Source organism: Schistocerca piceifrons, chromosome 4 (assembly GCF_021461385.2).
Source record: "Schistocerca piceifrons isolate TAMUIC-IGC-003096 chromosome 4, iqSchPice1.1, whole genome shotgun sequence".
In the NCBI taxonomy this organism is placed as follows: Eukaryota; Metazoa; Arthropoda; class Insecta; order Orthoptera; family Acrididae; genus Schistocerca; species Schistocerca piceifrons.
The window spans coordinates 16772151-16800136 of NC_060141.1; the positions used below are offsets into that span (position 1 = coordinate 16772151).

The following is a 27986-nucleotide window of genomic DNA, read 5'->3' on the forward strand; positions in this document are numbered from 1 at the left end:
TTTTTTTTTTTTTCCATCTGAGAGTAAGACTGCTGGGCCACGGTGAGAGATTTAGAGGTGAAAGCGACAGGTCAACCAGTCGTTGGCATATCGGTGCACTGGGACCGCGCCAAGGCCGTACTGTGAGGCCAATTGCCAAAGCTGTGTGGTCGTCCAGGGAGAACGTAGCTAAACAAGGGGCTGACATTAGTTTGGATTTCAACATTTGAAGAGCACGTTCACAATCTGGACGCCGGCAAAAAGGTACATTCTTGCTTAACAAGGAATGCAATGGGTATAATGTGGCAGCACCTGGCAGGAATTTATGGCAGCACGCTATCTTCCCTAGAAAGGCCTGAAACGCCTTCATGGATGAGGGGCAAGGCATAGATTTAACTGCGGAGATGTAGTTTGGCAGCGGAAGAACCCCATTCTGCAAGACCTTGAATCCCAAATAAACAATAGAAGGTTGAAAAATGGAGATCTCGCAAACTTACACCATAAGCCGGCGGACTGTAAGGTAGAAAAGAAGGTGCATGAATTTTTCAAGTGGTTGGCCTTGGAAGAGCCAGTGACAACTATATCAACCCAGGACAGGCATAATCATTGGAAGATAGCAGGAGAGCTAGTCACACTAAAATGATGACACGAATATTGATAGAGACCAAAAGAAGTATTCAAAACCAGAACTTGGCGAGACTCTTCATCCACAGGACCTGCAGATACGCTTCAGAAAAATCAATTTTACAGAAGTACTGCCACCACCCCCCACCCTCTGCCCAATATTTTTGCCGACAGTTCCTCCTAGCCATAACAGGTTGCACAACCACTAGAGATTGAAGCCATCCAATTCTGATTTCACTTGATCTTTCCGGGCAACAGGAATAGGACGTGCAAGACAAAAATGACCCCCAGCCGTGGATTTCAAAGAAATATGAGTAGAAAAATTTGTAGCGCACCCTATACTTTCCGAAAAGGAGTCCAAAGACTCGTGTTTCCAATTCTCTTTTATATACTGTGCCTGATCGGACACAAGGTGAACTGCATTGGTGTTAGAAAATCCAAATGCCTGTAATGCATTCATCCCAAACAAGTTTTCAACATTGGCATCAGCAACCACCAAAAATGTTATGGAACGAACCACTGACTTGTAAGAGGCAGATGCCATAAATGGTCCCAACAGTGCAGTGTTCTGTTTGTCGTAACTGACCAGCTCCTGCGTGGCTGGTGTCATACGTTGAAAATTCAGTGACATCACTGCAGCACTTATGTCGACCTGTAGCTGGAGCATTTGACAAGGAACCTTTAACTCGATAAACAACTTGGGAAAACTCAAAAGATTTGGAGTCACACAGTTAACGCCCATGTCCATATCCTGAGCAATCTTCGGCAAATGACACATGGGGACAAAGAGGACAAGACGGTAACAGAGAATGCTGGCACTGTGGCGGCCACAGCTGCTTGGGCTGCTTTGGTCTGCTCTCCGCTGGGCCTGCATGCTTATCAATGCTGTCACCACTGCCGCTTCCTCATGCAAGCTATCTGTCGTCATAGTTGGCACATCTTGTGACACTACTGCCACACTGTGTCACACTTCAATTCGGTTGCCTGCTACCACAAAACTTCCAAAGATTGTGCTATTTGCAAAACTTATTCCAGTGGGGGTATTCACATAGTGAAGCCTTCTGGCACACTACCTTGTCCAGAGCTAAACTTATTATTGGGTCACGCACCATAGCATCTGTATAGGAGTATTATGGGCATCAATAATGAATTGATACTTTCGGCTAAGTCCATGAAGTTTGGCAGCCCAGGCCATGTGTGACTGGCTTGGTTTCTCGTGGCATGACATGAGTTCATTTGCAATGGTGGTTGAACAATAAATTGTACTTGTGATCAGGAGTAAGAGCTGCCAGTTCTTGTAAGACAGCAAGCTGACACAGTAAGTGATACACCTTGGGTGGAATCCACGAGAGGAAGTAGGCTGTGTTCAAATTCGGATCTGTCACACTAGAAGCCAAAAAATGTTGTCTTTTTTTTTTCCCCAGAAACTCCCAGTCCTCAGCTGAATCATCATATGGAGGAAAAATGGGTGCTTAGACTGGTGGAATGGTACTTTGTCTGTTAATGAAAGCTGACAAAAGTGGTCACTGCCAAAGTAAGTTGTTGACTCGGGGCCAGTAGCACGATGTCCATATGACTAAACCTCACGAAACCGCACTTTAAAGACTGCACATGTAGTAGCCATTCCAACTCGTCCCCAGTTGTGTAATAACCAAGTAATGCACAAAACTGATCCAAGTAATACAATTACTCCTTTATACATAAACCTCTGAACAAGAATAGAAATAAGCCTCTGGTGACTCGACAGTCAAGACAAAAGCATCATACAGACGGTGTAATATAAGTGATACACAGAACAACTGATGTGAGTGGTACAAACTAAAAGAACGTATTGAGGGTGAGTAGGCGCTGCTTTGCACATGCGTAGGTGCGAGTCACCAGTGGACGGCGCGGCGGAGACCGTGCTGTATGCACACTGCCTATAGGCGGCCTCTGGTGGCCTACCAGCTGCTGATGCAGCTGGCGGTTGATTAAAGTACACACGTGTGGCAACACAACTCTCTGCACACTCGCTCACACACTCACACTCACACATACTAGTGGCAGGATACAACAAGGTCCCTTAAGAGACGTGACAAATTCGAAGCAAGATTTTTAAAAGTGCAATGTAACAAGAAGTAACACAAGCTTAGTAAAAATGTTTAAACAAATTTAAATGTACCGAGCTAACAGAATGTTTTTAAATTGCAGACCAATACTTAACACAGTCCTTTGAGAGAGCTAACAAATTTGAACAAATACAAGAGCCAAAAAATGGTGTGGCAGACTAGGAAAAAGTTGATACAAAAAGGGCACAACACCAAAAGGGATCAAGTAAAAAGCCAAAGAAATGCATGAACTCTGAAAATGTTTAGGCCCACGCGAACTAGTGAAGATAAGACTTAAAGAGCAGTCACCTTTTCGTGGAACACCTTCATACAAGATAATGTCGGTGGCGAATCCTAAATGCTGGACAGTAATTTTGTGCCACCGGTGCGCTCCCTCTTGTCAGGGTGGACCAATTGCACGCATAGCTTGCAGAAACAGTAGCTGAACCATCAGGCAACAGCAGGACACACTCAACGTAAGTGTCGTGCGATAATAAGGTGCCTGGAAACATGAACAAGTCAATTAGTACTTTCAGCAAATAGCTGTCTGAACAAACAATCCTGGATAAGTTAAAGTAGCCAGCAAATGATGACTAACAGACTAAACTAAGAATTGCAAGAATAGTGCAATTTAAACACTGGTGAGAACCAAGAATAAGTATACTAATATAATCAAGCTACAGACATAGTCTAAGTTGATTTTGAATAACAATTTAGAACTTCCCTTCAGAGTTGGAATCCTGTGTCTATTAATAATATAATGTATATCTAAAAACAAAGATGATGTGACTTACCAAATGAAAGTGCTGGCAGGTCGACAGACACACAAACATACACACAAAATTCAAGCTTTCGCAACAAACTGTTGCCTCATCAGGAAAGAGGGAAGGAGAGGGAAAGACGAAAGGATGTGGGTTTTAAGGGAGAGGGTAAGGAGTCATTCCAATCCCGGAAGCGGAAAGACTTACCTTAGGGGGAAAAAAGGACGGGTATACACTCGCGCGCGCACACACACACACACACACACACACACACACACACACACACACACACACACACACACACATCCATCCACACACACATATCCATCCACACATATACAGACACAAGCAGACATATATAATGGTCACATACCAGGGAGAGACGTCCCACAGATCCAGTTAGGTCCAGGAGCCAGATAAGGAATCTCGCCTCACAACACACGAGAGTGCCTACACAAAAAATTTCACAGCTATCTGGCAGCGCACTCAGCATACTAATAGATCTGGCCAGAACAGAATCTAAAACATAATTAAAAGAACACATTAATCATAAATGTTCGTGACAGTACCAGCAACACCTGCAAACACTGTCACACTCCCAGCTGATCGCACAGAAGGTAAAAGTACTAAAGTTAGGCATCATTTGGCAAGGCGAAACTCTGGGAGAAGGTTTGCCATGGTGAAAGTAACTCTGCTACAAGTGGTATCTTAAAACCAAACAGGAAAAAACATCAGCACAATTAAGTTACTTTTCAGGAAAGCAATACAGGGCAGTCAGCATACATGGTGTTGGGCAGGCTCTAACAGTTTCTATAAGTGATACAGACCACACTAACAGCAGATCCAAACTCCCTGGAAAGCACAAATTCATAACTCAGGGAAGAATCACATAGGGCAGAGCCGTAACACCAGAGGTCACTAACACCGCCAAACCACATCTCACAGCACTGCTCAACAACAGGAAAGAGGTGGCCTTTCAGAGCACCGAAATCATCTAATGATGATCAAAGTCATTCCCGTTGTAACGGGTCCCTCACAGAGGATCAGTGAAGACAGTGACCACCAGCACTTGACAACACGTTTCCTCCAACTGACTTCCTTCTCATCATCCCTGATGACTGTCTGTTCCACACTCGCTCACCTTGCAAACATTTAAAACCAGAAGACACGGCACAAGAGTGCCGTGTGCCAACCAGAAGGAAACGAACCAGAAATTCAATCTACAGACTACACTTGGTACGACACAGCTCATTCAGTTTATTTAATTAGTACCTGACCATTTTAGCATAGCAGGTATTATGTGGGGCAAGTTAATTTAAATGCAAACACTTCTGCATATTCCTCGCTGATTGGCTGTTGATCTATGGACGTAACTCCACAGCAGTACATTTCCAATCTATGGCTATCTGGAAAAATTTGCTTGATTTGGTGTCCCCAACCCACCTCTGGCCTCTCCAGGTTATTTTCCTCCATGCTGGATAACAAAATAACTTTAGAGTAGATTATAGGTACCTTGTGAACTGCAGCCATAAAATGTCATAATTTTGTCATGACTAGATATTAAAAAAATACTGAATAACATGATGATGACTTAATAACATGCTATGTCTCTAATTTCATGTGCAGTTGTATGAAGACTATGCTGAGCCTTTTGGGTTGTGGGATTGCAAGCTGGCAATTGTGCACTGTGCCGGTCACCTTGATGCGTATCTCATCGAAGCAATATGGCGAAAAATCATTGAAGCGGAGATACTGTCATGTGGTTCAATTTCTCCTAATGATGTTATGGCAGTGGTAATGGGAAAAGTGAAATCACTTGGACAGGAGTATTCAGCATCAGCCATATGTGTTCCTGTTGGTAAGCAAACTCAATTTTCTGATAACTATGGAAATACTATCATGTTGCTGGACAACATTGGAGACATGTTGTTACCGTAAATTTTTTTTTTTTTTCCCCCGTATTGAGAATCCGGCAGACGTTCACTAACCAGTCCAAAGGCATTACTGCAAGACTTCATGAACCTGTCTAACACTCTTTCTGAACGTAGGTGCTCAGTTTCATCAACTGCTGAAATATGTGGTTTTAAGTTCTTGATGTTAGCAAGCATGGGAAAGAAAACCCCTCCTCTTTTGAAATAGGTGCACATGAAGTAATTCGAAGCAGCGAGATCATGAGAACAAGCAGTATCACAGAAATGGAAAACTCGTGTCTCCCACATAATGTGTCCTTGCTGAGTCAGCTCACTCACTGACTCCAGTGCTCTGGGAGTTCATGTTATGCAGTATACCTGTGCAGCAGTCTACATAGTCTTAATTGCTTAATCATTTTCAGTTAATTAAATAAAGTAGTTCAATAAATCCCATAGCTTTTACACATGAACATTGATCTTCCCTTTGGCTGCTTGTCTCCATCTCAGTATCAAAATGAAAAAATGGTTTCATTGGTCACCAGAACAGTTACAAAATTTCAAAGTTCAGATGAATCTTCTCAGTTTTTAATTTCAAACAAATATATAAAATGTAGATATATCTCTGATGAGAGTCTGTAGTATCAGGGCAAGACAATCTGCTTAGCTAACCAGAATGTTTTGTGGTACCCTGTACACAATATATATTGTCAGATTTTCATTCAGTTCTAGCATATTGACCTGTTACCTACCCATTGTCTTACTCACTGGTTTACCACTTGATGAGGACTATTCCATCCTTGTCATCATCACCATAGAAGTGTTACGCATGTTTATTTATTTTTAAGTGGACAGCAACAGTAAACACCATTTTGGGGAAGGATTAGTAGGCAAAGTTACGAGATAATGCAGACAGGCTTTTGAGAGAGGAGAAACATTCATCGAGTTCTACATTGCCGTTTAGCCAGTAATAGCTAATGCACTTTTTTAAAAATGAGAAGGTGAACATCCCAAGATCCAAGAGAGCCAGGAAGATACAAGCTGGATTACATTATGGGAAGAAATATTGGGTTTATAAGGGGTCACAACATGTGAAAGCAGTTCAGTGTAAAGTTTTGCAAATTCATTGAAATTCTCAGAAAAATACACTTTACGGTGAGGTGTGTTAATATACAATTTTATACAAGAACCAATGGGGAATAACAACGAGAAATGAAGAGAGAAGTGCCCAGATTAAAAAGGGCGTAAGGCAGGGCTGCAGCCTTTCTCCTCTACCATTCAACCTTAGTGTACTGCAGTGCCAAAGAAACTGGTATCGGCATGCGTATTCAAATACAGATATATGTAAACTGGCAGAATATGGCGCTGCGGTCGACAAAGCTTATATAAGACAAGTGTCTGACACAGTTGCTCGATCAGTTACTGCTGCTAAAGTGGCAGGCTATCTAGATTTAACTGAGTTTGAACGTGGTATTGTAGTTGGCACACGAGCGATGGGACATAGCATCTCAGAGATAGCGATGAAGTGAGGATTTTTCCATATGGCCATTTCACAAGTGTACTGTGAATATGAGGAATGCGGTAAAACGTCAAATCTCTTAAATCGCTGCAGTCTGAGAAGGATCCTGCGAGGATGGGGCCAATGACTGAAGAGAATCATTCAATGTAACTGAAGTTCAACAAATGAGATGAATTCACAACTGCAACTAATGACTACCATCAGCTGTAGAATGGAATGACGACAATGAAACTTTGTGCTAGACCGGGACTTGAGTCTGGATTTCCCACTTACCTGAGCAGTTGCCTTAGCATATGGCTATCCATGCATGACATGGCAATTGAGATTTCATGTGATGTGTTTCGTAACGGCTGTGGTCACCGCAGTGCATTGTCATCAGAATAACACTGCAATATCGGAGTTCAAACCTTCCGCAAATTGCTGCCGATCTCGGTGGTGGGCCATCAAAAAGTGGCAGTGTGCAAACCGTGTAACATCATCGACATGGGATTTTATAACTGAAGACCCACTCATGTACCCTTGATGACTGCACAACACAAAGCTTTAGCCTCACCTGAGCCCGTCAACACTGACATAGGCCTGTTGTTGAAAGGAAACATGTTGCCAGGTCAGATGAGTCCCAATTCAAATTGTGTCGAGTGGATGGATATGTACTGGTATGTAGACAACCTCATGAATACATAGAACTTGCATGTCAGCAGGGGACTGTTAAAGCTGGTGGAGGTTCTGTTATGGTGTGGGGCGCGTGCAGTTGGAGGGTTGAGAGACCCCTGATAGGTCTCGATACGAGTCAGGCAGGTAGCACGTACGTAAGCATCCTGTCGGATCACCTACATCCATTCGTATCCACTGTACATTCCGACGAACTTGGACAATTCCAGCAGAACAATGCAACACTCCCACATCCAGAATTGCTACAGAATGGCTCCAGGAACACTCTTCCGAGTTTAAACACTTCCACAGGCTACTAGACTCCCCAGACATGAACATTATTGAGCACATCTGGAATGCCTTGCAATGTGCTGTTCAAAAGAGATCTTCACCTCCTCGTACTCTTACGGATTTATGGACAGCCCTGCAGGATTCATTGTGTCAATTCCCTTTAGCACTACTTCAGACATTAGTCAAATCCTTGCCACATTGTATTGAGGCACTGCTGCATGCTTGCGGGGGGTCCTTCATGATATTAGGCTGATGTACCAGTTTCTTTGGCTCTTCTGTGTATTAAGAAACAGTGATGGAAATGAAAAAGAAAAGTTCAAGAGAAGCATTGAAACTCAGAGCAAAAGGATAACAGTGATAAGATTACTAATGACATTGCTATCCTCAATGAAAGTGAGAAAGAATTACATGACAAGTTCAGTGGAATCAACAACTTAATGAACACAGAATGCGGAATGAGAATAAAGTAAGAAAAATGAAGGTATTGATAAGCATCAAAAATTAGACCATCTACAAAATTATGTGGGATTTCTTATCACTGAGGGTCTAAAAGCAATCAATATTTGCACTTCCATAAATGAAATGTTGTCACAAATCCATATTCACTAACGGATTTCATTGATTACAATGACAAATGTGAGATTGCTCCCTGGATTCACTTGCGCTGTGTTCCACGTATTAACAATTAACTATAAACATTGAAATGAAATGATTGTGTGATGTTGTTGGCCAGGATGTCCCATTCGGGTTCGGCCGCCAAGTGAAAGTCTTATTTCAGTTGGCACCACATTGGGCAAATTGCGGCCAATGACGAGGATGAAATTGTGATGAGGACACCACAACACTTAGTCCCTGAGCAGAGAAAATCTGTAGTTCGACCGGGAATCGAACCCAGGCCCAGTGCATGGGAGGCAAGCATGTTACCACCCAGCTAAGCAGGCGGACACTAGAAACATTAATTCACAGTATGTGGTTTATTGGTATGTTACCCCAAAATGTCATGAATTGCGCTATTTGAAACAGAGCCAATGTTGCACACAACATCCTTTATTACCAAGCTAGTGCCATCAGCAAACAGAAATATTTCAGAATTATCTTTAATACTAAAGGGCATATCATTTATATAAGGAACAGGAGTGGCCCCAGCACAGATCCCTGGGGCACCCCCCCCCCCCCCCCTTCCCCCATTTGACTGCCCCAATCAGACCTCACATCACAGCCATTCTCAACACTGTGAATAAAGATCTTCTGCTGTCTGTTGTTAAAGTAGGTGGTGAACCGATTGTGAGCTACTCCCCGTATTCCATAGTGGTGCAACTTCTGGAGCAATATTTTGTAATCACCACAGTTAAACGCTTTAGTTAAATCAAAGAAGATGCACAGTGTTCAAAAGCAATTTGCCACTCTGAGATGAAAATTTTGGCACGTGAGAGAAATTTGTGGTAGTTCGCATCGAATCAGTCAGAAGACTGAGGATTCAAAAAAACTGACTTGGGACCAGAAGCACTTTATTTCCATGTAAGAACTCTGTTTCTATTTATCTCCGTAGTCATATTAATAATGGGAAACACAGCTGGTTTAAATTATGCATAACAAACAGACTGCAAGAAGTTGTGCTGTATAATTCAAACAATGTTGGGAGTCGAAAAAGGGAAAAATCAGGAAGGGAGCCCCACAACGATCCATTCTGGGTCCACTCTTATTCCTTATTATGGGCTGCAGGAAGCCCTTACAAAATTGTGCAATTGCGCCATCAAGAAAGCCAGTGTTGTTGGTGATTGTTTGTCAGGGTCTCATGTTCTTCCATCTAGGCTCAACAGAAAAACTTAACATGCTCCCTTAGATAATGCTTTACCTGTTCTTCTGGAACGTATGCCTTTACTGGTGTGACAAAAGCACATGCTTCATGCATATTGGTGCTGCTCCTTAATGTTTGTAGGTTCATAAATAACAGATTCCATCATATATGGATAGGTAGAAGTGGGCAAACTCCTTGACCACAAAGCTCTCTGTACCTCAACCCACAGCCCACCCACACTCTTCGTATATTAATGATGTATGTAACCGGAAGTTCGTTTTGTACTTACAGAAAAGGCATCAGTTCTGAAGAATAACCTTTAACTGAAAGAATGCCATCTGTATTACAACAGGGTGTAATATGCCCCAGGACAACTGGGAAATCTGAGAAAAATCCAGGAATTTTTAATTCTTTCAGTTTTCAGTTAAATTTTTGTAATTTTGAGTGGTAAGAATTGATACCCTAACAAAGGCTTTTACTTTAGTCCACTACTGCAGCAATAAAACATAAATGAGAGAATAGCACTAAAATAAAATTTTAATTGCAAAAGTAATATGCCATTTACAATAATAACAATAACAGTAAAAACAACAAAAAAACACAGTCTGTTGTGGACTGGCAAGACAGCCAATCCACAGCGACGGGTAACCGAAAGACATGCGTTTAACTCACGCAGGCTGGCGTGAGGTATGCTTCATTAGATACATAGCAAAGGATAAATGGCGCCTTGCTAGGTCGTAGCAATTGACTTAGCTGAAGGCTATGCTAACTATCGTCTCGGCAAATGAGAGCGTAACTCAATGAACCTTTCCTAGCAATGTCGGCTGTACAACTGGGGCGAGTGCTAGTAAGTCTCTATAGACCTGCCGTGTGGCGGCGCTCGGTCTGGATTCACTGATAGTGGCGACACGCGGGTCCGTCGTATACTAATGGACCGCGGCCGATTTAAAAGCTACCACCTAGCAAGTGTGGTGTCTGGCGGTGACACCACATTCCTCCCCCGCAAATCGGCGGACAGTTGTGGTATAAGGCTTCCGCCCGCCGTGGGGAGGACCCCATGTTGACGTATGCGACAAGGTGGGGAGCCTAACAACAGGCGAGGCCGTGCCACCCGCACCCTGCCATTCGGTCCGAGGGGAGCTAGGAAAGGCAAAAAAACCTAGTCCAGGGTGCACGCCAACATGCGGTGTATGCGCCCGTAAAGAGACAGGAGGGGCCGAAGATTCGACCTCCATCTGGTCGGGGCAGCCGACGGGCGAAGACGACATCTGGTCTGGAGCGGGCAAGAGGTCCATGTCGGAGGACAGCTGGTCACGGGAAGCGATCGGCGGCGCGTGACCCAGGTCAGCTGCAGCGAAGCGTCCACTGCGGGCGTCGCCGGCGGGAGAACAGGCGCCGGCGCCGGTGGCGCGGCGCCATGGGGCAAAATGGAAGGCAGCGTTGGTAACACCTGGGGATGGGGCGAGCCAGTAGATGGGTCCCCAGGGCGCTGACCGGACGGCACCATCGCTGAAAGCAGACGGGGAGCGGCAGAACCCGTGCGACGACAGAGGCACAGCTGATTGAGATGCCGACGCACCTCACCAGAGGCCCCCAAAACCAGATACATAGCGCGGCCAAGGCAGCGAAGAATGCGCCCTGCGAGCCAATGCCGTGAACCCCGATAGTTGCGATAGAATACAACGTCACCTGGAGCAAAAGCAGGAGTATGCCGCTGCACAGGAACCTGATGCGGCGGATACAGCAAAGACATCAAGGTACGATGAGGACGACCGTGTAGCAACTCAGCCGGCGAGCGACCATCTCGGGGCTGAGAGCAATACGAAGTAAAAAGAGCAACAACACGTCCTCTGTGACTTGAAAGTCCGGACCAATCGTTCAGCGGCACCGTTTGACTGAGGCGAAAACGGTGTGGATGTCAGATGGTGAGTACCATTGGCCTTGCAGAATGACTGAAATTCTGCGGACATGAATTGTGGTCCATTGTCGGAAACAATAGTCTGTAGAAGACCTTCAATGCAAAAGATAGCAGACAACGCTTGGATGGTGGCAGATGACGTCATGGAAGACATCCGGACAACAATAGGAAAATTACTGAATGAATCTACCACAACCAACCATCGAGCATTCCAGAATGGACCAGCAAAATCGATGTGCAAGCGTTGCCAAGGGGAAGTGGCTTTTGGCCATGCAAAGAATTTCAGTTGTGGTGCGGATTGTTGTTCGGCACACGCCATGCAAGAAGAGCACATATTCGTAATCGCAGCATCGAGTCCGAACCAAGTACAGTGCTGACGAGCAAGTCGTTTCGTTCGCACTATACCCCAATGTCCTTGGTGGAGAAGCCATAAGACAGGACTGTAACGAACGTGGGACCACGACCCTGGACTGATCATTATCAGAACGCAACAACAAAACACCACGTCGAACAAAAAGTCTCTCCTTGTGAGCAAAAAATCGGCGAACCAACGGATCCTCGATCCGTGACTTTGACAAAGGCCAATGCCAAACGCAAAACTGTAGCAAGGACAGGGTTCCATATCAATGAACATGCAAGCAAGTTCGGAGGAATCGAATGCTCTATCCTCAGCAACAGGCAAACGGGACAACGCATCGGCGTTTCCGTGCTTAGCAGTGGACCGATACAAGATATCGTAGCGGTACTGCGAGAGGAAAATAGACCAGCGAATGAATTTCTGCGCTGTACGTGGAGGTACAGGCTTGTTCGGATGAAAAAGCGATGTCAAAGGTTTGTGGTCTGTGATGATGGTAAAGTGACGACCATACAAGAAATCATGAAACTTATTAACACCAAAAACGAGCGCGAAAGCTTCTTTCTCTATCTGTGAGTAATTTCTTTGCGCTGACGAGAGCAATTTGGATGCAAAGGCAATAGGGCGATCGTGTGAACCAACTTTGTGCGCAAGCACAGCACCGATCCTGAAATCCGATGCATCTACCATCAACAAAAGGGGTTTCTGGGGATCGAAAGGCGTAAGGCAAGTATTAGAAAGCAACGCTGATTTCAACTGGCGAAAGGCGCGTTCGCATTCCGTCGACCAGACGAACGGAACACCTTTACGGCGTAAGCGATGAAGCGGAGCTGAAATGGAAGAGGCATGGGGGATATGGTTATGATAATAGTTAATTTTTCCCAGCACGCTCTGTAGCTGCTTCAAATTCTGTGGCGAAGGCAAGTCTTGTATGGCACGGAGGTGTTCTGGACTCGGATGTATGCCTTGGGCATTAATTACATGTCCCAAATATGGTAAGTCACGAGCAAAAAACACACATTTGTCCTTCCGCAAGCGAAGACCATTTTGTCGCAAGACCTGAAATAATGTTCGGAGGTTGGCTAAATGTTCTTCTTCCGTCTTTCCGGAGATCACAATATCGTCCAGATAGTTTGCTGCAGTAGGGACCGACACACAAACAGTTTGTAAATATTGCTGGAACAATGCAGGGGCGGAGGCACACCCGAATGGCAATCTTTTGAATCGATACAAACCAAGATGCGTGTTAACCACCAAAACGCGCTGGGAGTCTTCGTCCACCGGTATTTGCAAGTACGCATCTGCTAGGTCCAACTTAGAGAAATATATACCCGGGCACAGTTTGTCAAAAAGATCTTCCGGGCGGGGTAAAGGAAAAGTGGCAATCACTAGTTGTGGATTCACCGTTGCCTTGAAGTCCACACAAAGTCTCAATTTTCCGGAAGGTTTTGGCAAAATTACTAAGGGTGATGCCCAGAGAGAAGCTTGCACACGTTCAATTACACCTTGCGATTCCAAATCGTGTAATGTTCTTGCGACCTCATCACACAATGTGTGGGGAACATTGAGCGCTCTGAAAAATTTTGGTTGCGCGTTTACTTTCAGTTCCAAATGTGCTTTATAGTTCGTAGCGCAACCAAGGCCCGGTGCAAAAATGTCTGCAAATTCTTAACATAGACGAGAAACACTGGCTGAAGGCACAGTCTGGTTCACTGAGAGGACCTGATTTGCTATAGACAAGTTAAACAACTGAAATAAATCTAAACCAAACAAGTTTACTGCAGAAGAAGAACGAAGGACGTAAAACGACACAAGTTTTGTTTGTCCCTTGTATGTTGCAAGAAGGCTGCACTGTCCTAACACAGGGATAAGCTGTCCTGAATAACTATTGAGCTTAACATTTGCGGCACGCAACGGAGGTGTGCCCAGTTGTGTGTACGTGTCTTTATTGATCAATGAAACTGCAGCTCCGGTATCGAGCTGGAATGGGATCACGTTGCCATTAATGTCCAAATCTACAAAACGTTTATTGTCCTGCCGACGACAAGAGCGACTGTTTTTTGCAACGTGAACAGACACTGGTACAGAATCACGTGCGACTTGACGTGATTTCCGTCGATGTCGACGCACACTTTTTGTGGGACGAACACAGTCACTGTTAGGAGGAGCGGCACTGGGTGGAGTGGAATTAACTACATGAATTTCCATGGGCGAAGGTTCACGAGCCTGAGTATTCTTGGTTCGATTCCGGCGCGAAGCAAAGGGCCTGGAATAGTTTTTAGTGTCTGTTCTGAGCTTTTTCTGGCAAACACTCTGAACATGTCCTTTTTTTATTACAGAAAAAGCAAATAGCTTGGCGTGACGGGCAATTCTCACGCGAATGTCTAGTAGCACACCGCGGGCATGATTTTAGCACTGCATTTGCATGCTGGCGCGGGACACGTGGCTGCGCGGACGTGCGCGAGGGCTGTTTACAGTTCCGTGCAGCTCGCCCGGCGGGCCGGTTAATGTGACGCACAGCTGGCGAAGTTTCAAATGATTCCTTAGCAAAGTCAAGTGTGTCTTGCTTATCCAATATGTCTATCACTTGTTGAAGGGAGGGATTGTCTAGTTTCAAAATTTGCTCCCGTATACGAACATCAGAAACGTTCTGTGCAATTGCATCACGTAATTGCATCACGTACCGTAGTATCTGAATAAGGGAGTCCACATTCACACTCAAAAGCACAATCCCTTGTAAGGCCTTGCAAAGTTGCAACCCACTCTCAATTAGTTTGACCGGCCGTACGTTTTGTACGAAAGAACGTATACCGTTTTGCAACTACATTGACTGATTCTTTGAAATAGGCATCTAAAGCAAACAAAATTTCGTCGTAGGACAGAGTTGCTACGTCGCGTCGGGGAAATAATTTCACTATCACACGGTACGTTTGCACCCCTACACATGCCAATAAATGAGGCTGCCGCTCGTTACCTTGAATTCTGTAGGCGACGAGATGAAATCCAAATTGGCGTGACCACTCCGTCCAGCTTTCCATCGCCGCATTGAATTGTCGAAACGGCGGTGCAACTGCGTGTTGTGGCTGCGGTAGCGGCGGCTGCCGCATCATGTTGCATTGCACGTTGACCCTGGACGAGCTGTCCAAGGGCATCCAATAACGTCTGCGTCTGCTGATTCTGCAAGCGATAAAATTCGGACAGTACATCTGGAGATTGTGGTGAAGCCATGACAAGTAAATTAGAGCAATACGACCGTTAAATCGGCGTCGCCAAAAATGTTGTGACTGGCAAGACAGCCAATCCACAGTGACGGGTAACCGAAAGGCACGCATTTAACTCACACAGGCTGGCGTGAGGTATGCTTCATTAGATACATAGCAAAGGATAAATGGCGCCTTGCTAGGTCGTAGCAATTGACTTAGCTGAAGGCTATGCTACAGTCCACACACAAACATCTGCTGACAGCAAAATCTGTCAGAGGTTTTAGGACAAAGCTTGCGCAAAACTTCATAAAAATAAACTGCTTTTAATGCGTGTGATATCACAACTTTTACGTTTCTAAAGAGCCTCAAACACTGAGTGACGGACCTCGGTGATCAATCGCTGGTGGCATGGAAATCCCAGGCAATTTGCTGGTTCGCATGCAATTTGTGCACGCAATATGACTGCCTAAATGGTTAGCAGAGGTGCATGGCAATATGGCAGTGACTCGTTTCTCTGTTTCTTAAGCATGGTTGTGCAATTTTGTTCCATTTTGCTTTGTCCACAGGGAGCAAGAAATTTTGGTTAGAATTAAGTTATTCAGGGGCCATGAATTACTATGAGAAGTGGAAGCCAGAATTCAAATGGTTCAAATGGCTATGGGACTTTAGGGGACTGATGACCTCAGGTGTCCCCTGGAACGTAGAACTACTTAAACCTAAGTAATCTAAGGACATCACACACATCCATATCCGAAACAGAGCGAGGTGGCGCAGTGGTTAGCACACTGGACTCGCATTCGGGAGGACGACGGTTCAATCCCGGCTCCAGCCATCCTGATTTAGGTTTTCCGTGATTTCCCTAAATCGTTTCAGCAATGTCTGCTTGTGTCTGTGTATGTGCAGATGGATGTGTGTGTGTGTGTGTGTGTGTGTGAGAGAGAGAGAGAGAGAGAGAGAGAGAGTGTATACCTGTCCTTTTTTCCCCCAAGGTAAGTCTTTCCGCTCCCGGGATTGGAAATGACTCCTTACCGTCTCCCTTAAAACCCACATCCTTTCATCTTTCCCTCGACTTCCCTCTTTCCTGACGAAGCAACCATTGGTTGCGAAAGCTAGAATATCGTGTGTATGTTTGTGTTTGTTTGTGTGTGTGTCGACCTGCCAGCACTTTCGTTTGGTATGTCACATTATCTTTGTTTTTAGATATATTTTTCCCACGTGGAATGTTTCCCTCTATTATATTCATATCATTAAATTGTGTAAATACATACAGTTAAATTATAAGATTAATGACATAGAAAGGAATTGAGGACTAATTAATGAAACTTAATTGCATTGGCACATAGGAGAGACTTACACAACCCATTTCGTGTCAGCAAAAAATGTAGTGTATTATATTAAGTAACATAAAGTTCTCAAGAAAAGCAATTCAAAATAAGTGTAATCAATTATATTTTTATATCTAAAAACAAAGATGCTGTAACTTACCAAACGAAAGCGTTGGTATGTTAATAGAGACAATAAAAAAACACACAAACACACACACAAATTTCAAGCTTTCACAACCCAAGGTTGCTTCATCAGGAAAGAGGGAAGGAGAAGGAAAGATGAAAGGATGTGGGTTTTAAGGGAGAGGGTAAGGAGTCATTCCAATCCCGGAGCGGAAAGACTTACCTTAGGGTGGGGGGGGGGGGGGGGGGGGGGGGGGGGGGGGGAAGGACAGGTATACGCTCGCTCGCGTGACCTCCTCCCCCCCCCCCCCCCCCACACACACACACACACACACACACACACACACACACACACACACACACACACACACAGTTGGAGACGAAACGTCAGGGGAGAGTTTTATGCATTGAACACGGCCTATCAGCCCAGAAGTTTCAAGTGAAGACAGTACCGCCTATGAAAGCCTACACTGTATGATTAAGAAGTGTATTGAGAGTAAAGTAAGGGAACCAATGATAAATCGTCATAGGGGTATGTACTTAGCAAGGTGCGGAACCCTGCTATTAGAATGATCAAGGCAAGGAATGAAATACTAGGCAGTGAACAGATTTCCGGGGTAGGCAGAGGAACAAGAGAGGTGCCCGCCAGCACGTGCTACTGGGCACGAACCGAGGACAGAACACCGGGTCGGCTGGAGCAGTGGGGTTAGGGGGATGCTGGGTGTGGGGTTGTCACATGGTACATTTCAACCAGTATTCAGTTTGGTTAAACCATGTACAATGGCCCAGGTATATGCCCATTGATTAAACATTTCAGTGGCTTGGTGCAGTTTGAATAACACACCGACAATGCATTTAATTATGCACCATGGTAACACAGTCACATTGTGTCCGTGCTCAACCACCGATCACTTGCAAAACTGTGCCTGTGCCTTTGCATGCTCTCACCTCAGTGGTGTTAGTGCTACACTATTAGCAGTGGTGAGAGGGGGGGGGGGGGGGGGGGGGGAGAGAATGGCACAGGAAGTAAACTGCAGCTTCCAGTAATATCTGCGAAAGTTTATAGCAAGGTAGTTAATAATACATAACATCTGGTATAGGGCACGGCAGATGCCTGATGATAGAAATAGTGACGAGGGTCATGCCTGACACTGGCAGTGTTGGAAGCCCGATGAGCCAGCAGCAGCAGGAGGCTTCAGCAGCCACTGACAAGGCAGCACTCAGTCAGTGACGATCACCTGGGATGCAGCAAGGCCGCGGGCCAGAAAGTACGTCAGCGGCAGCTGGGAGGATGCTCGAACAGCGGTGCTGCTAAGGACACGGTGATGCTGTAGAGGCAGTGAACATGGCCAATGTCTGGAGGTAATGGCCCAACCAGTGGTGGGCCCCAAGGACACGGAAATACTGACGACGATGGAGATGTACAATGAGGCACTCACTTGTGGTCTGCAGGTGGCTAGCGTAATTGCCCAGAGCTAGAGAACAGACTACCTGCTGGTGACCTTGTCAGTACTTATAAAAGCAGGCTGACTGATATGAACGTATTCACATGACTAATTGCAGCGCTTTTATGAATGGTGCGTGAGCAGATGTGTCTAGCTGCGTGATCGTGGATGAAAAAAGTAATTTTGCAATCGCAGTGCCATTGTAGGCAGTACACACACAAATTAGCTGAAAAGTGGTGCCTACAGCCTAGCTAGCCCCTACAAAAATTGCGGGATGCAGAGGGAATGGTGGTTGATGCGGCCCCGCAGGACCCAGCTAAAAGAAATTGGATTATGCATAAAGCAAAGTCTCCAACTTTGCTAGCATTTCTACTGCAGTAGTTTGTCAGAAATTATTCATTACAATTCTTCAATAGATGATTGTTACAAAGAAAACAATAAGATTTATATACTTGTATTCAGACCACAAAAATAGATGAAGCGATAATTGGAGTCACTGTGTTGCAGTATTATAACACACTATTCTCTTATTTGTTAGACATTTGATAGCTCTTGTTTATGCAACCCCAGTACAAGAGATACAGAGTCTTTGTGCCGGTAGTGTGGAAGGCGTGAAACAAGATGCAATTCTTCAGGGTACATCAGCAGATCAGGGGTTCAATGTGACTCAGGATTGATACATGTATCTTTGCTAATGAAGGGCATTTTGAACATTTCATGTAGGAATGTGTTTCATATTGTGCTGATAGCTTCTTCTCGGGTATGTTTTCCATGATACCTTTCTGCTACATCACGTATACAACAAGCAATTGAAGATACTGGGACCAGTGCTACACAGAAAATAGGTGGTCGGCATAAGAGAAAAATTGTGGCAGGGCCAGATCAATCCAATCAGAAGGCTTGATGACCATCCAAAAAAAGTAAACTAATCAGACAAATTGTGATTTATTCCAGTTAAATAAGTTACGTTCACCAATCATACGGATTTAGTGTGTTCTCATATTGGAAGTTACCTTATATAAGCTCACATTTCTTCACATATGAAAATATTTGTAGTTTCCTATTTGTGGTCACTGTTACGAAAGAACTAGATGGGCTATTAATGCCAAAATAGGATATGCTTAAATCCTTCTTCGGGGATGCAGTTAATCTATGAACCTCGTAAACTCCAGTATTTATTAGAAACTAGCTTTCTAACCATGACACTGCCCATCTAATTTTTACATCACATGTATTACATCTCATTCTACCCCTCGCGTCCATCTCATGTCTCTCCCCCCCCCCCCTCGTGACCAACTCTTGCTGCCCCCCTCTTCCTCCCCCTGTCCTCTCCTCTTCCTCCCCCTGTCCTCTCCTCTTCCTCCCCCTGTCCTCTCCTCTTCCTCCCCCTGTCCTCTCCTCTTCCTCCCCCTGTCCTCTCCTCTTCCTCCCCCTGTCCTCTCCTCTTCCTCCCCCCCGTCCTCTCCTCTCCTCTTCCTCCCCCCCGTCCTCTCCTCTCCTCTTCCTCCCCCCCGTCCTCTCCTCTCCTCTTCCTCCCCCCGTCCTCTCCTCTCCTCTTCCTCCCCCCCCGTCCTCTCCTCTCCTCTTCCTCCCCCCCGTCCTCTCCTCTCCTCTTCCTCCCCCCCGTCCTCTCCTCTCCTCTTCCTCCCCCCGTCCTCTCCTCTCCTCTTCCTCCCCCCCGTCCTCTCCTCTCCTCTTCCTCCCCCCCGTCCTCTCCTCTCCTCTTCCTCCCCCTCGTCCTCTTCCTCTCCTCTTCCTCCCCCTCGTCCTCTCCTCTCCTCTTCCTCCCCCTCGTCCTCGTCCTCTCCTCTTCCTCCCCCCCGTCCTCTCCTCTCCTCTTCCTCCCCCCCCCGTCCTCTCCTCTCCTCTTCCTCCCCCCCCCGTCCTCTCCTCTCCTCTTCCTCCCCCCCGTCCTCTCCTCTCCTCTTCCTCCCCCCCGTCCTCCTCCTCTCCTCTTCCTCCCCCCCGTCCTCTCCTCTCCTCTTCCTCCCCCCCGTCCTCTCCTCTCCTCTTCCTCCCCCCCGTCCTCTCCTCTCCTCTTCCTCCCCCCGTCCTCTCCTCTCCTCTTCCTCCCCCCCCCCGTCCTCTCCTCTCCTCTTCCTCCCCCCCCGTCCTCTCCTCTCCTCTTCCTCCCCCCCCGTCCTCTCCTCTCCTCTTCCTCCCCCCCGTCCCCTCCTCTCCTCTTCCTCCCCCCGTCCTCACCTCTCCTCTTCCTCCCCCCGTCCTCTCCTCTCCTCTTCCTCCCCCCCGTCCCCTCCTCTCCTCTTCCTCCCCCCCGTCCCCTCCTCTCCTCTTCCTCCCCCCCGTCCTCTCCTCTCCTCTTCCTCCCCCCCGTCCTCTCCTCTCCTCTTCCTCCCCCCCGTCCTCTCCTCTCCTCTTCCTCCCCCCCGTCCTCTCCTCTCCTCTTCCTCCCCCCCGTCCTCTCCTCTCCTCTTCCTCCCCCCCGTCCTCTCCTCTCCTCTTCCTCCCCCCCGTCCTCTCCTCTCCTCTTCCTCCCCCCCGTCCTCTCCTCTCCTCTTCCTCCCCCCCGTCCCCTCCTCTCCTCTTCCTCCCCCCCGTCCTCTCCTCTCCTCTTCCTCCCCCCCGTCCCCTCCTCTCCTCTCCTCTTCCTCCCCCCGTCCTCTCCTCTCCTCTCCTCTTCCTCCCCCCCGTCCTCTCCTCTCCTCTCCTCTTCCTCCCCCCGTCCTCTCCTCTCCTCTCCTCTTCCTCCCCCCCGTCCTCTCCTCTTCCTCCCCCCCGTCCTCTCCTCTCCTCTCCTCTTCCTCCCCCCCGTCCTCTCCTCTCCTCTCCTCTTCCTCCCCCCCGTCCTCTCCTCTCCTCTCCTCTTCCTCCCCCCCGTCCTCTCCTCTCCTCTTCCTCCCCCCCCGTCCTCTCCTCTCCTCTCCTCTTCCTCCCCCCCGTCCTCTCCTCTCCTCTCCTCTTCCTCCCCCCCGTCCTCTCCTGTCCTCTCCTCTTCCTCCCCCCCGTCCTCTCCTCTCCTCTCCCTCCCCCCCGTCCTCTCCTCTCCTCTCCTCTTCCTCCCCCCCGTCCTCTCCTCTCCTCTCCTCTCCTCTTCCTCCCCCCCGTCCTCTCCTCTCCTCTCCTCTCCTCTTCCTCCCCCCCGTCCTCTCCTCTCCTCTCCTCTCCTCTCCTCTCCTCTTCCTCCTCCCCGTCCTCTCCTCTCCTCTTCCTCCCCCCCGTCCTCTCCTCTCCTCTCCTCTCCTCTCCTCTTCCTCCCCCCCGTCCTCTCCTCTCCTCTCCTCTTCCTCCCCCCCCCGCCCTCTCCTCTCCTCTCCTCTTCCTCCCCCCCCCGCCCTCTCCTCTCCTCTCCTCTTCCTCCCCCCCGTCCTCTCCTCTCCTCTTCCTCCCCCCCCGTCCTCTCCTCTCCGCTCCTCTTCCTCCCCCCCCCCGTCCTCTCCTCTTCCTCCCCCCCCGTCCTCTCCTCTCCTCTCCTCTTCCTCCCCCCCGTCCTCTCCTCTCCTCTCCTCTTCCTCCCCCCCCCGTCCTCTCCTCTCCTCTCCTCTTCCTCCCCCCCCGTCCTCTCCTCTCCTCTCCTCTTCCTCCCCGCCCGTCCTCTCCTCTCCTCTCCTCTTCCTCCCCCCCCGTCCTCTCCTCTCCTCTCCTCTTCCTCCCCCCCGTCCTCTCCTCTCCTCTCCTCTTCCTCCCCCCCGTCCTCTCCTCTCCTCTCCTCTTCCTCCCCCCCGCCCTCTCCTCTCCTCTCCTCTTCATCCCCCCGTCCTCTCCTCTCCTCTTCCTCCCCCCCCCCGTCCTCTCCACTTCCTCCACCCCCGTCCTCTCCTCTTCTCCCACCCACCCCGTCCTCTCCTCTTCTCCCTCCCCCCCCCCCGTCCTCTCCTCTTCCTCCCCCCCCCCCCGGTCCTCTCCTCTTCCTCCCTTTACCCCTATTTGCACGACCCCCATCCTCCACCCGTTTTCCCTCCCGTCTTCCTCTCTCTGTTGTCTTCCCCTCTCCTCATCCTCATCCTCCTCCTCCTCCTCTCTCCCCCCATCCTCCTCCTACTCCTCCCTCCCTCCCTCCCCCCGTTCATCACCTATGCTGATCTGTTTCACCCCCACCCCAATGGGAGGTGGTCTTACCTTTCTGTGGAAAGTTTGGTTGAAATTGATCAAGTGGTTTAGGAGGAGATGTGGTTGATAGCTCTGATGTTGCACATTCCTTACAATTTCTGTTCATATTGAGGGGCAAGCACCACCTTTATATGTGTCACTGTCATTATGGGGCTCATTTACCTTACTCTAGTGTGCATTCTGTATCTGCTTTATGTAATGCACATAGTCTTTAAGTACAGGCAGTAATTGCTTAGTGTGTTCCATGTGATACTGTTTTACATGTTCTGTTGCTGAGGATGAGTGGACTTACCTGAGTGGTAACGTAAAGGTAGTGCTGCTGGTAGAAAACAACTGACAGTTTGTGGAAGTATTTGAGTACCTTATCCCTTATAATATTAAACACTGTTTAAGCACATGCCCCCAAAAATTTTTCCTGTAATTAATATTGATAATTGTGTATGATGTTGTGTACAGGTTTCTTGGTAAAGGAGCTGGAACTTCAGTGTTGTCGCCTGAGGGCAGATCCAGGAAAAGTGCATCCGGTGATGATTTCACTTGGTGTCTCTGTTCTGAAACTGATTCAAATATATGACACGTGAGTTCTGTTAAGTGTTATTGATTAGTTGGAGTTTCAAAATACATTAATTTTGATTTATGTAATTTTAGGATTTTAGCCAGAATAAGTAAAAAATCAAAGGTGTGTGTGTGTGTGTGTGTGTGTGTGTGTGTGTGTACCAATGGAAAATATAGGATGGAATGTAACAATATAATGAAAAGGATAGTTGTTACTCACCATCCATACAGCTGAGATGCTGAGTCACAAAAAGGCACAGCAAAAACACTGTCAAAGTTAGCTTTCTGCCAACAAGGCCTTTGTCAAAAGTTGACAACACACATTCACAACACAACTCATATACACACATGACCATAGTATCCGACAGCTAGAGCCAGTCTGATTCTTGCTCTAGCCACCAGAGACTAAGGTCCTGTGTGTGAGAGTTGCTTTTGTGTGAATGTGTGTTATGTTGTCTACTTTTGGCAAAGACCTTGTTGGCAGAAAGCTAACTTTCTGACAGCCTTTTTGTTGTGCCGTTCTGCAGCTGAGCTTCTCCACTATATGGTGAGTAGAAACTATCCTTTTCATTTTATTGTTTTATCTATATATGCTTGACATGTTCGATAAATTTTCAGTTGCCCAAAATTTAGGAAGCTTAGCAATCTACTAGATAGCATTTATTTTACTTTCCTTTTCTGATATAACACGAGAATATAGTCGGTCAAGTGCACTTCATGCTGTAGTCTCATATCTACACTGCATAATCAGCAATGTGCTGTATGTAAGTTGGAATGTACTTGAGATAAGTTGTGGTAAGACTGAACATTAGAAGTTTAATTAATAATTTTGTGTTTTTTCTGTTTAGAACTTTGTTACTCTGTTATAAACAAAATAGTTTTCTGTTCTTAATAACACTTTAATAAATACTTTTTGCAGATTGATTTCGGAGACTGATTTAGTATGGTACCGATCAGGAAATGAATTCCACTTAATTGAAGTTGTTGGTAGCTTGTTGGAAGATTTTGTCAACAACCCACAAATGGTTTCAGTTTCTGAAAGGTAAGCTTCTGACACACAACTCCAATCACTAACACCTAGTCCTAGCAGACAATAATTAAAAACCTTCAGTTTAGTGGTTACTACAGTCTTGTATTTATTTATTTTTCTTCTCGTAGTTACTAATGGTACATGCATGGACAACATCAACTATGCACAACTACAGCCCTGCTTGTGCGCTCAAATATGTTTCTTTATATAATTGTCCAATAATTTAATATATTGTACAATAATTCATTCACAACAGCCATTTCTATGACAGTATTGTCACTTGCATAATAATTCATGTTAGTTCAGAGTTGTAAGGTGTTAAGGATAAGCCACTGCTTAAGTAACCTTTCAAAAATATGAAGTTAATGTCTATAGATCATTTGGTAGCAAACTATTAAACATAGCTCCTTTGTCAAAAGTATTTTTTCTGTTAATATTATCTTGTGTTAGACACCCTGTATCATGGTTGTGAATTTGCATGTTCCTGCTTGCGACCTTAGCGTGTTCTTCTTTTGAAAAAAGGAGAAAATATGAAAGTGTAACAAATGAAACAGGCTAAAAGAATATAAATGTCTAACCAATGAGACTGGCATAAATTATGAAATGGCTGGTAAGGTACGGCTCTAGGACGAATGCAAGACCATAGAAGCATGTATTATGAGCAGAAATGTAGATGCTGCCTGTAGGAAAATTAAATTAGATAAAATGGAAGCAACGACATAAATCAAGAGCTCAAATGTTAAGCAAGCTCCAAGCAAAGTAGGGAAGCTTAAAGGTGGAAGGAATATATAGAAGAGGTATACAGGGGTCATGAACGTGAAGACAGTATTACAGAAAATGAATGATTACAACCATAACAAACTACCAAGTGTCTGTTTTAAAAGGCAGAGCGGGTCCTGAAGAAGTTAAACTTAAATTTGGAGAGGTTAAGACAGCAGAAAACTTACATAAAGTAATTTGTGAAATCTAGGGAAAAGGCAACACCACTCACTGGTGGGAAGTGTGCCCTTACACACCTTCAAATTCCATAAGACGAGAGACTGCACAGACCCAAACTACTGCCTAACGAATTTCGTTGTAGCTGATTTCCTACAAAATATTTTGAAAAGGTTTATTACACATAATTGAAAAACAAGTGGATCATCAAATATGTGAATACCAAAAGGCTTCAGAAAATGAAGATCCTGTGTGGAACAGATTTTTGTCTGAAAAGTATCCTCAGAGCAAGAACATAAACAGGTAGAAATACTAAAGTTGTGTTCATTGAATTTCTTTTAAAAAAAGCTTATGATTCAAACAACCGTCACACATTCTTGAGTGTTTTAGAAGAATTTGGGATAGATGGAAAAACTAAGACACTTACAAATCGCATGCTAATGGAAACCATCTCCAGAGTCAAATTTCAGAGCCCATTCAGATTAAGACAAGAATAAGGTAGAGAGATAGACTGTCACTCATTTTGTTTTAGCATCGTTCTGGAAAAAACCATAAGAACACATACGTTCCCACTAAAGGAGGAGTAGTAGAAGGAATCTGTTTAGATCGAAAGGAGTAGTAGAAGGAATCAGTTCAGATCGAAAGGAGTGTTCAGGGTGGAGTGCATAGAGTTGATGATTTAGCATTGTTAGGCAACAATGAAGAAGCAGCTGTATAATGCTTGAAAAATTGAGATAGCACAAAAAACAGGACTTGTGGAGGGAAGGGGATATCAAAACCCCACTGCACGCGCAGTGTCTGTTGCACAAGCCCATGACCGCTCCACAGCTGCCTTTTATCTCCAGGAATGACCCCAGTACTCGCTTGATTGGAGGCTGAGTAGACATCTTGGAGGCACTGGAACAAGAAAAAATCTCCACCCATATCCAAGATTGAACCTGGGAGTCCCAGGACCGGAGTCAAGTGCTCTACCTACTGCACCACCACAGTCGCATACAAGCAGATTTGAATAACTAAAGAGCAATCTCCTACAATCCAAAGATTGGGTGCTACACAATGATTGTTAAAGTCAGATGTAGTTTACAGTTCAGAATGTATGACATTGAATAAGAAAGGAGAAATGGAAAAACTAAAGAATAGTTCTTTTAAAAAAAAGAAATTCCTTGTACTGCATAAATGAAGTGATGGTTCCTGCAAGAAGTGGAAAATGAAGATGTGCATAAGCAGTCAGATTCCATAAGCAAGAGAAATCTAAAGTTTATGGGACCTTTTCAGAATGTGCAGATGCAGCTTGACAAAGGAAATCTTCAACTGTATGACCAAACTATAGGCGACCACAAAATGGGTTAAGGAAATAAGAAAATATGTGGAGGAAGTTAGGATCCATCAGAAAACATGTGGGATAAAGAGGTATTTAGAATGAAGGCTGACAAATTCAGGAAATTTCATGAAAAGCAAAGTACAAGGACCATCATCATGTGGAAAGAGAAAAGGAGGAGGACCCTCGGTGAAAGAATGAACGAGACATTGGGATGAGAAGAATTTGACAGAGCACTGAAGAGGCCCATTTCAAAACAAGGCCCCTGTAGCGGAAAACATTGTCTCAAAATAGGCTATTTTCCTTTGTTAAAAATATGGTTCAGAGTGTTGCTATTGTGATAATTGATTATAACTTTTAAAAAGCATTTACAGTGAATGTTTTCACAAAGTACCTGTTACTTTTATGTAATTAAAGCCTAAAAATCTTTAAATATCAAGTTCTGGTCACGTGATGGAAAACATTCTGTTATTGGCTGATGCTCTGGTGACATCACAGGCTAGGAGTAAGACGAAGCTATATGTGCATTATAGGAGTGTTAGCCAAAGTTTCAAGGGTTTTTACATACTTTTACTGCAAACAGGGAGTGCTCCCTGCAACATCATTAAACTTCCTCAAACCTAAGGAACTGTAAAACTTCTGCAAATGGATCTGTATATTGTAACTTGACTGTCGACTATCACTCATGAGCCATCACCCAATGCGAGCAAAATAATTCGTGGCAAAACTTATGCTAATTTCTTGTGTAGAAGGCACTCGGAAGAGATATAGCACCTAGTAGGTGTTCTGTGGCACAACAGATAGTGGATGGTTGGGTAATTTGGGGGAAGGGACCAAACAGCGAGATCATTAGACCCGGCATATGAGGAAAGGATGGGAAAAGAAGTCGACCGTGCCCTTTCAGACAAACCGCCCGGGCCACGGTACACCTAAATCAGGGTGTCCAGAAGTAGGATTGAACTGTCGTCCACCCAAATGCGAGTCCACTGTGCTAACCTCTGTGCCACCACACCCGGTAAAACGGATAGTGCATTCTACTGTAATTGAAGAGGTCATGTGTTCCAATCCTGAAAGGATCATATATTTTTAAGTTTTAAATGAAATAGCCATTAGCAAGAACTGATTGTAGCAGTTGTTTCAATTGTGGGATGTGTTCTATACAGCTTCACATTAGTCTAATTCTGAGAAACAGAAGAATCGGACAACAGAGGATAAATGCATTTACTTTGCGAACAAACAATTCATTTTTTTTGGAAAGAATTGGTAGTTGTAAAGACATCACTATACATCCATGGTACAATGAGGTGTAAGATGATGAGGTTATACGGAGAGATACAAAGTGTGCACATCATGCAAGTGGTAAAACTGTGAGGGCTGTGATGTTTGTGAGTGTAAACTAATGTTACAGTCTGAAGCAGAAATGCATACTTAAGTTTAAAGAATAAGGATCCTAGCTAGACAGTACGAAGATAAAAATGGTCACATTAACTAGAAAAGATCTTTTTGAGCGTGATGTGTGTGAACAGTGAATGCAAATGCAAGCACCTGTAAACAGCAAGGAAAACACAATAATATTCTGTTTCTGATTGATGTGGTGAAGTTTTGTAATTGATTTGGTTTTCATATGAAACGACTGTCGTAGTTTTACAAGTAAATTAAAATGTTCTTTTTGGGTTGGATTCAAACCAGCAATCTATGGATATCATTTTATAAAATTCGACTATTTACTGCTCTGAGACATCGAATAACTGAGGTAAAACGATAATTTTCACTGAGAGTTTAATTATGTTGAATGACACTGTCCTCCGTTGTAACAGTGGGAGAGCGTATCTCAGAGGTAAATTAACGTCAACTTCACAGTGGAACACGTATTTAATAAAGTTAGTGAACTTGTGCATCGATGTGGTGGCACTTTTCAGGTCTCTGCAACCACATTTTATGCATCTTCTCATTTTCTGGAACACTCAAAAAAACTTTTCAGGAGTTTTGTAGATGTGCATTATGGTTTTGTAGATGTGCATTTTCTGATATGTAAATCCCGAAACAAGACATCACTGTGACTTTGCATTATGACAGTAGAAGCAGCGAGCTAG

The 27986-nt window shown here is 45.4% G+C and overlaps 1 protein-coding gene across 1 annotated transcript in view; it reads left to right on the forward strand.

Annotated features, from left to right (window-relative positions):
- Positions 1-27986, forward strand: part of LOC124795542 (nuclear pore complex protein Nup155) — a 258190-nt gene that overhangs the window by 220848 nt on the left and 9356 nt on the right. Inside the window, 3 exon segments of the mRNA XM_047259615.1 lie at positions 5078-5309; positions 22511-22631; positions 23529-23651. Of these exon segments, the coding sequence (XP_047115571.1) occupies positions 5078-5309; positions 22511-22631; positions 23529-23651 (476 nt within the window).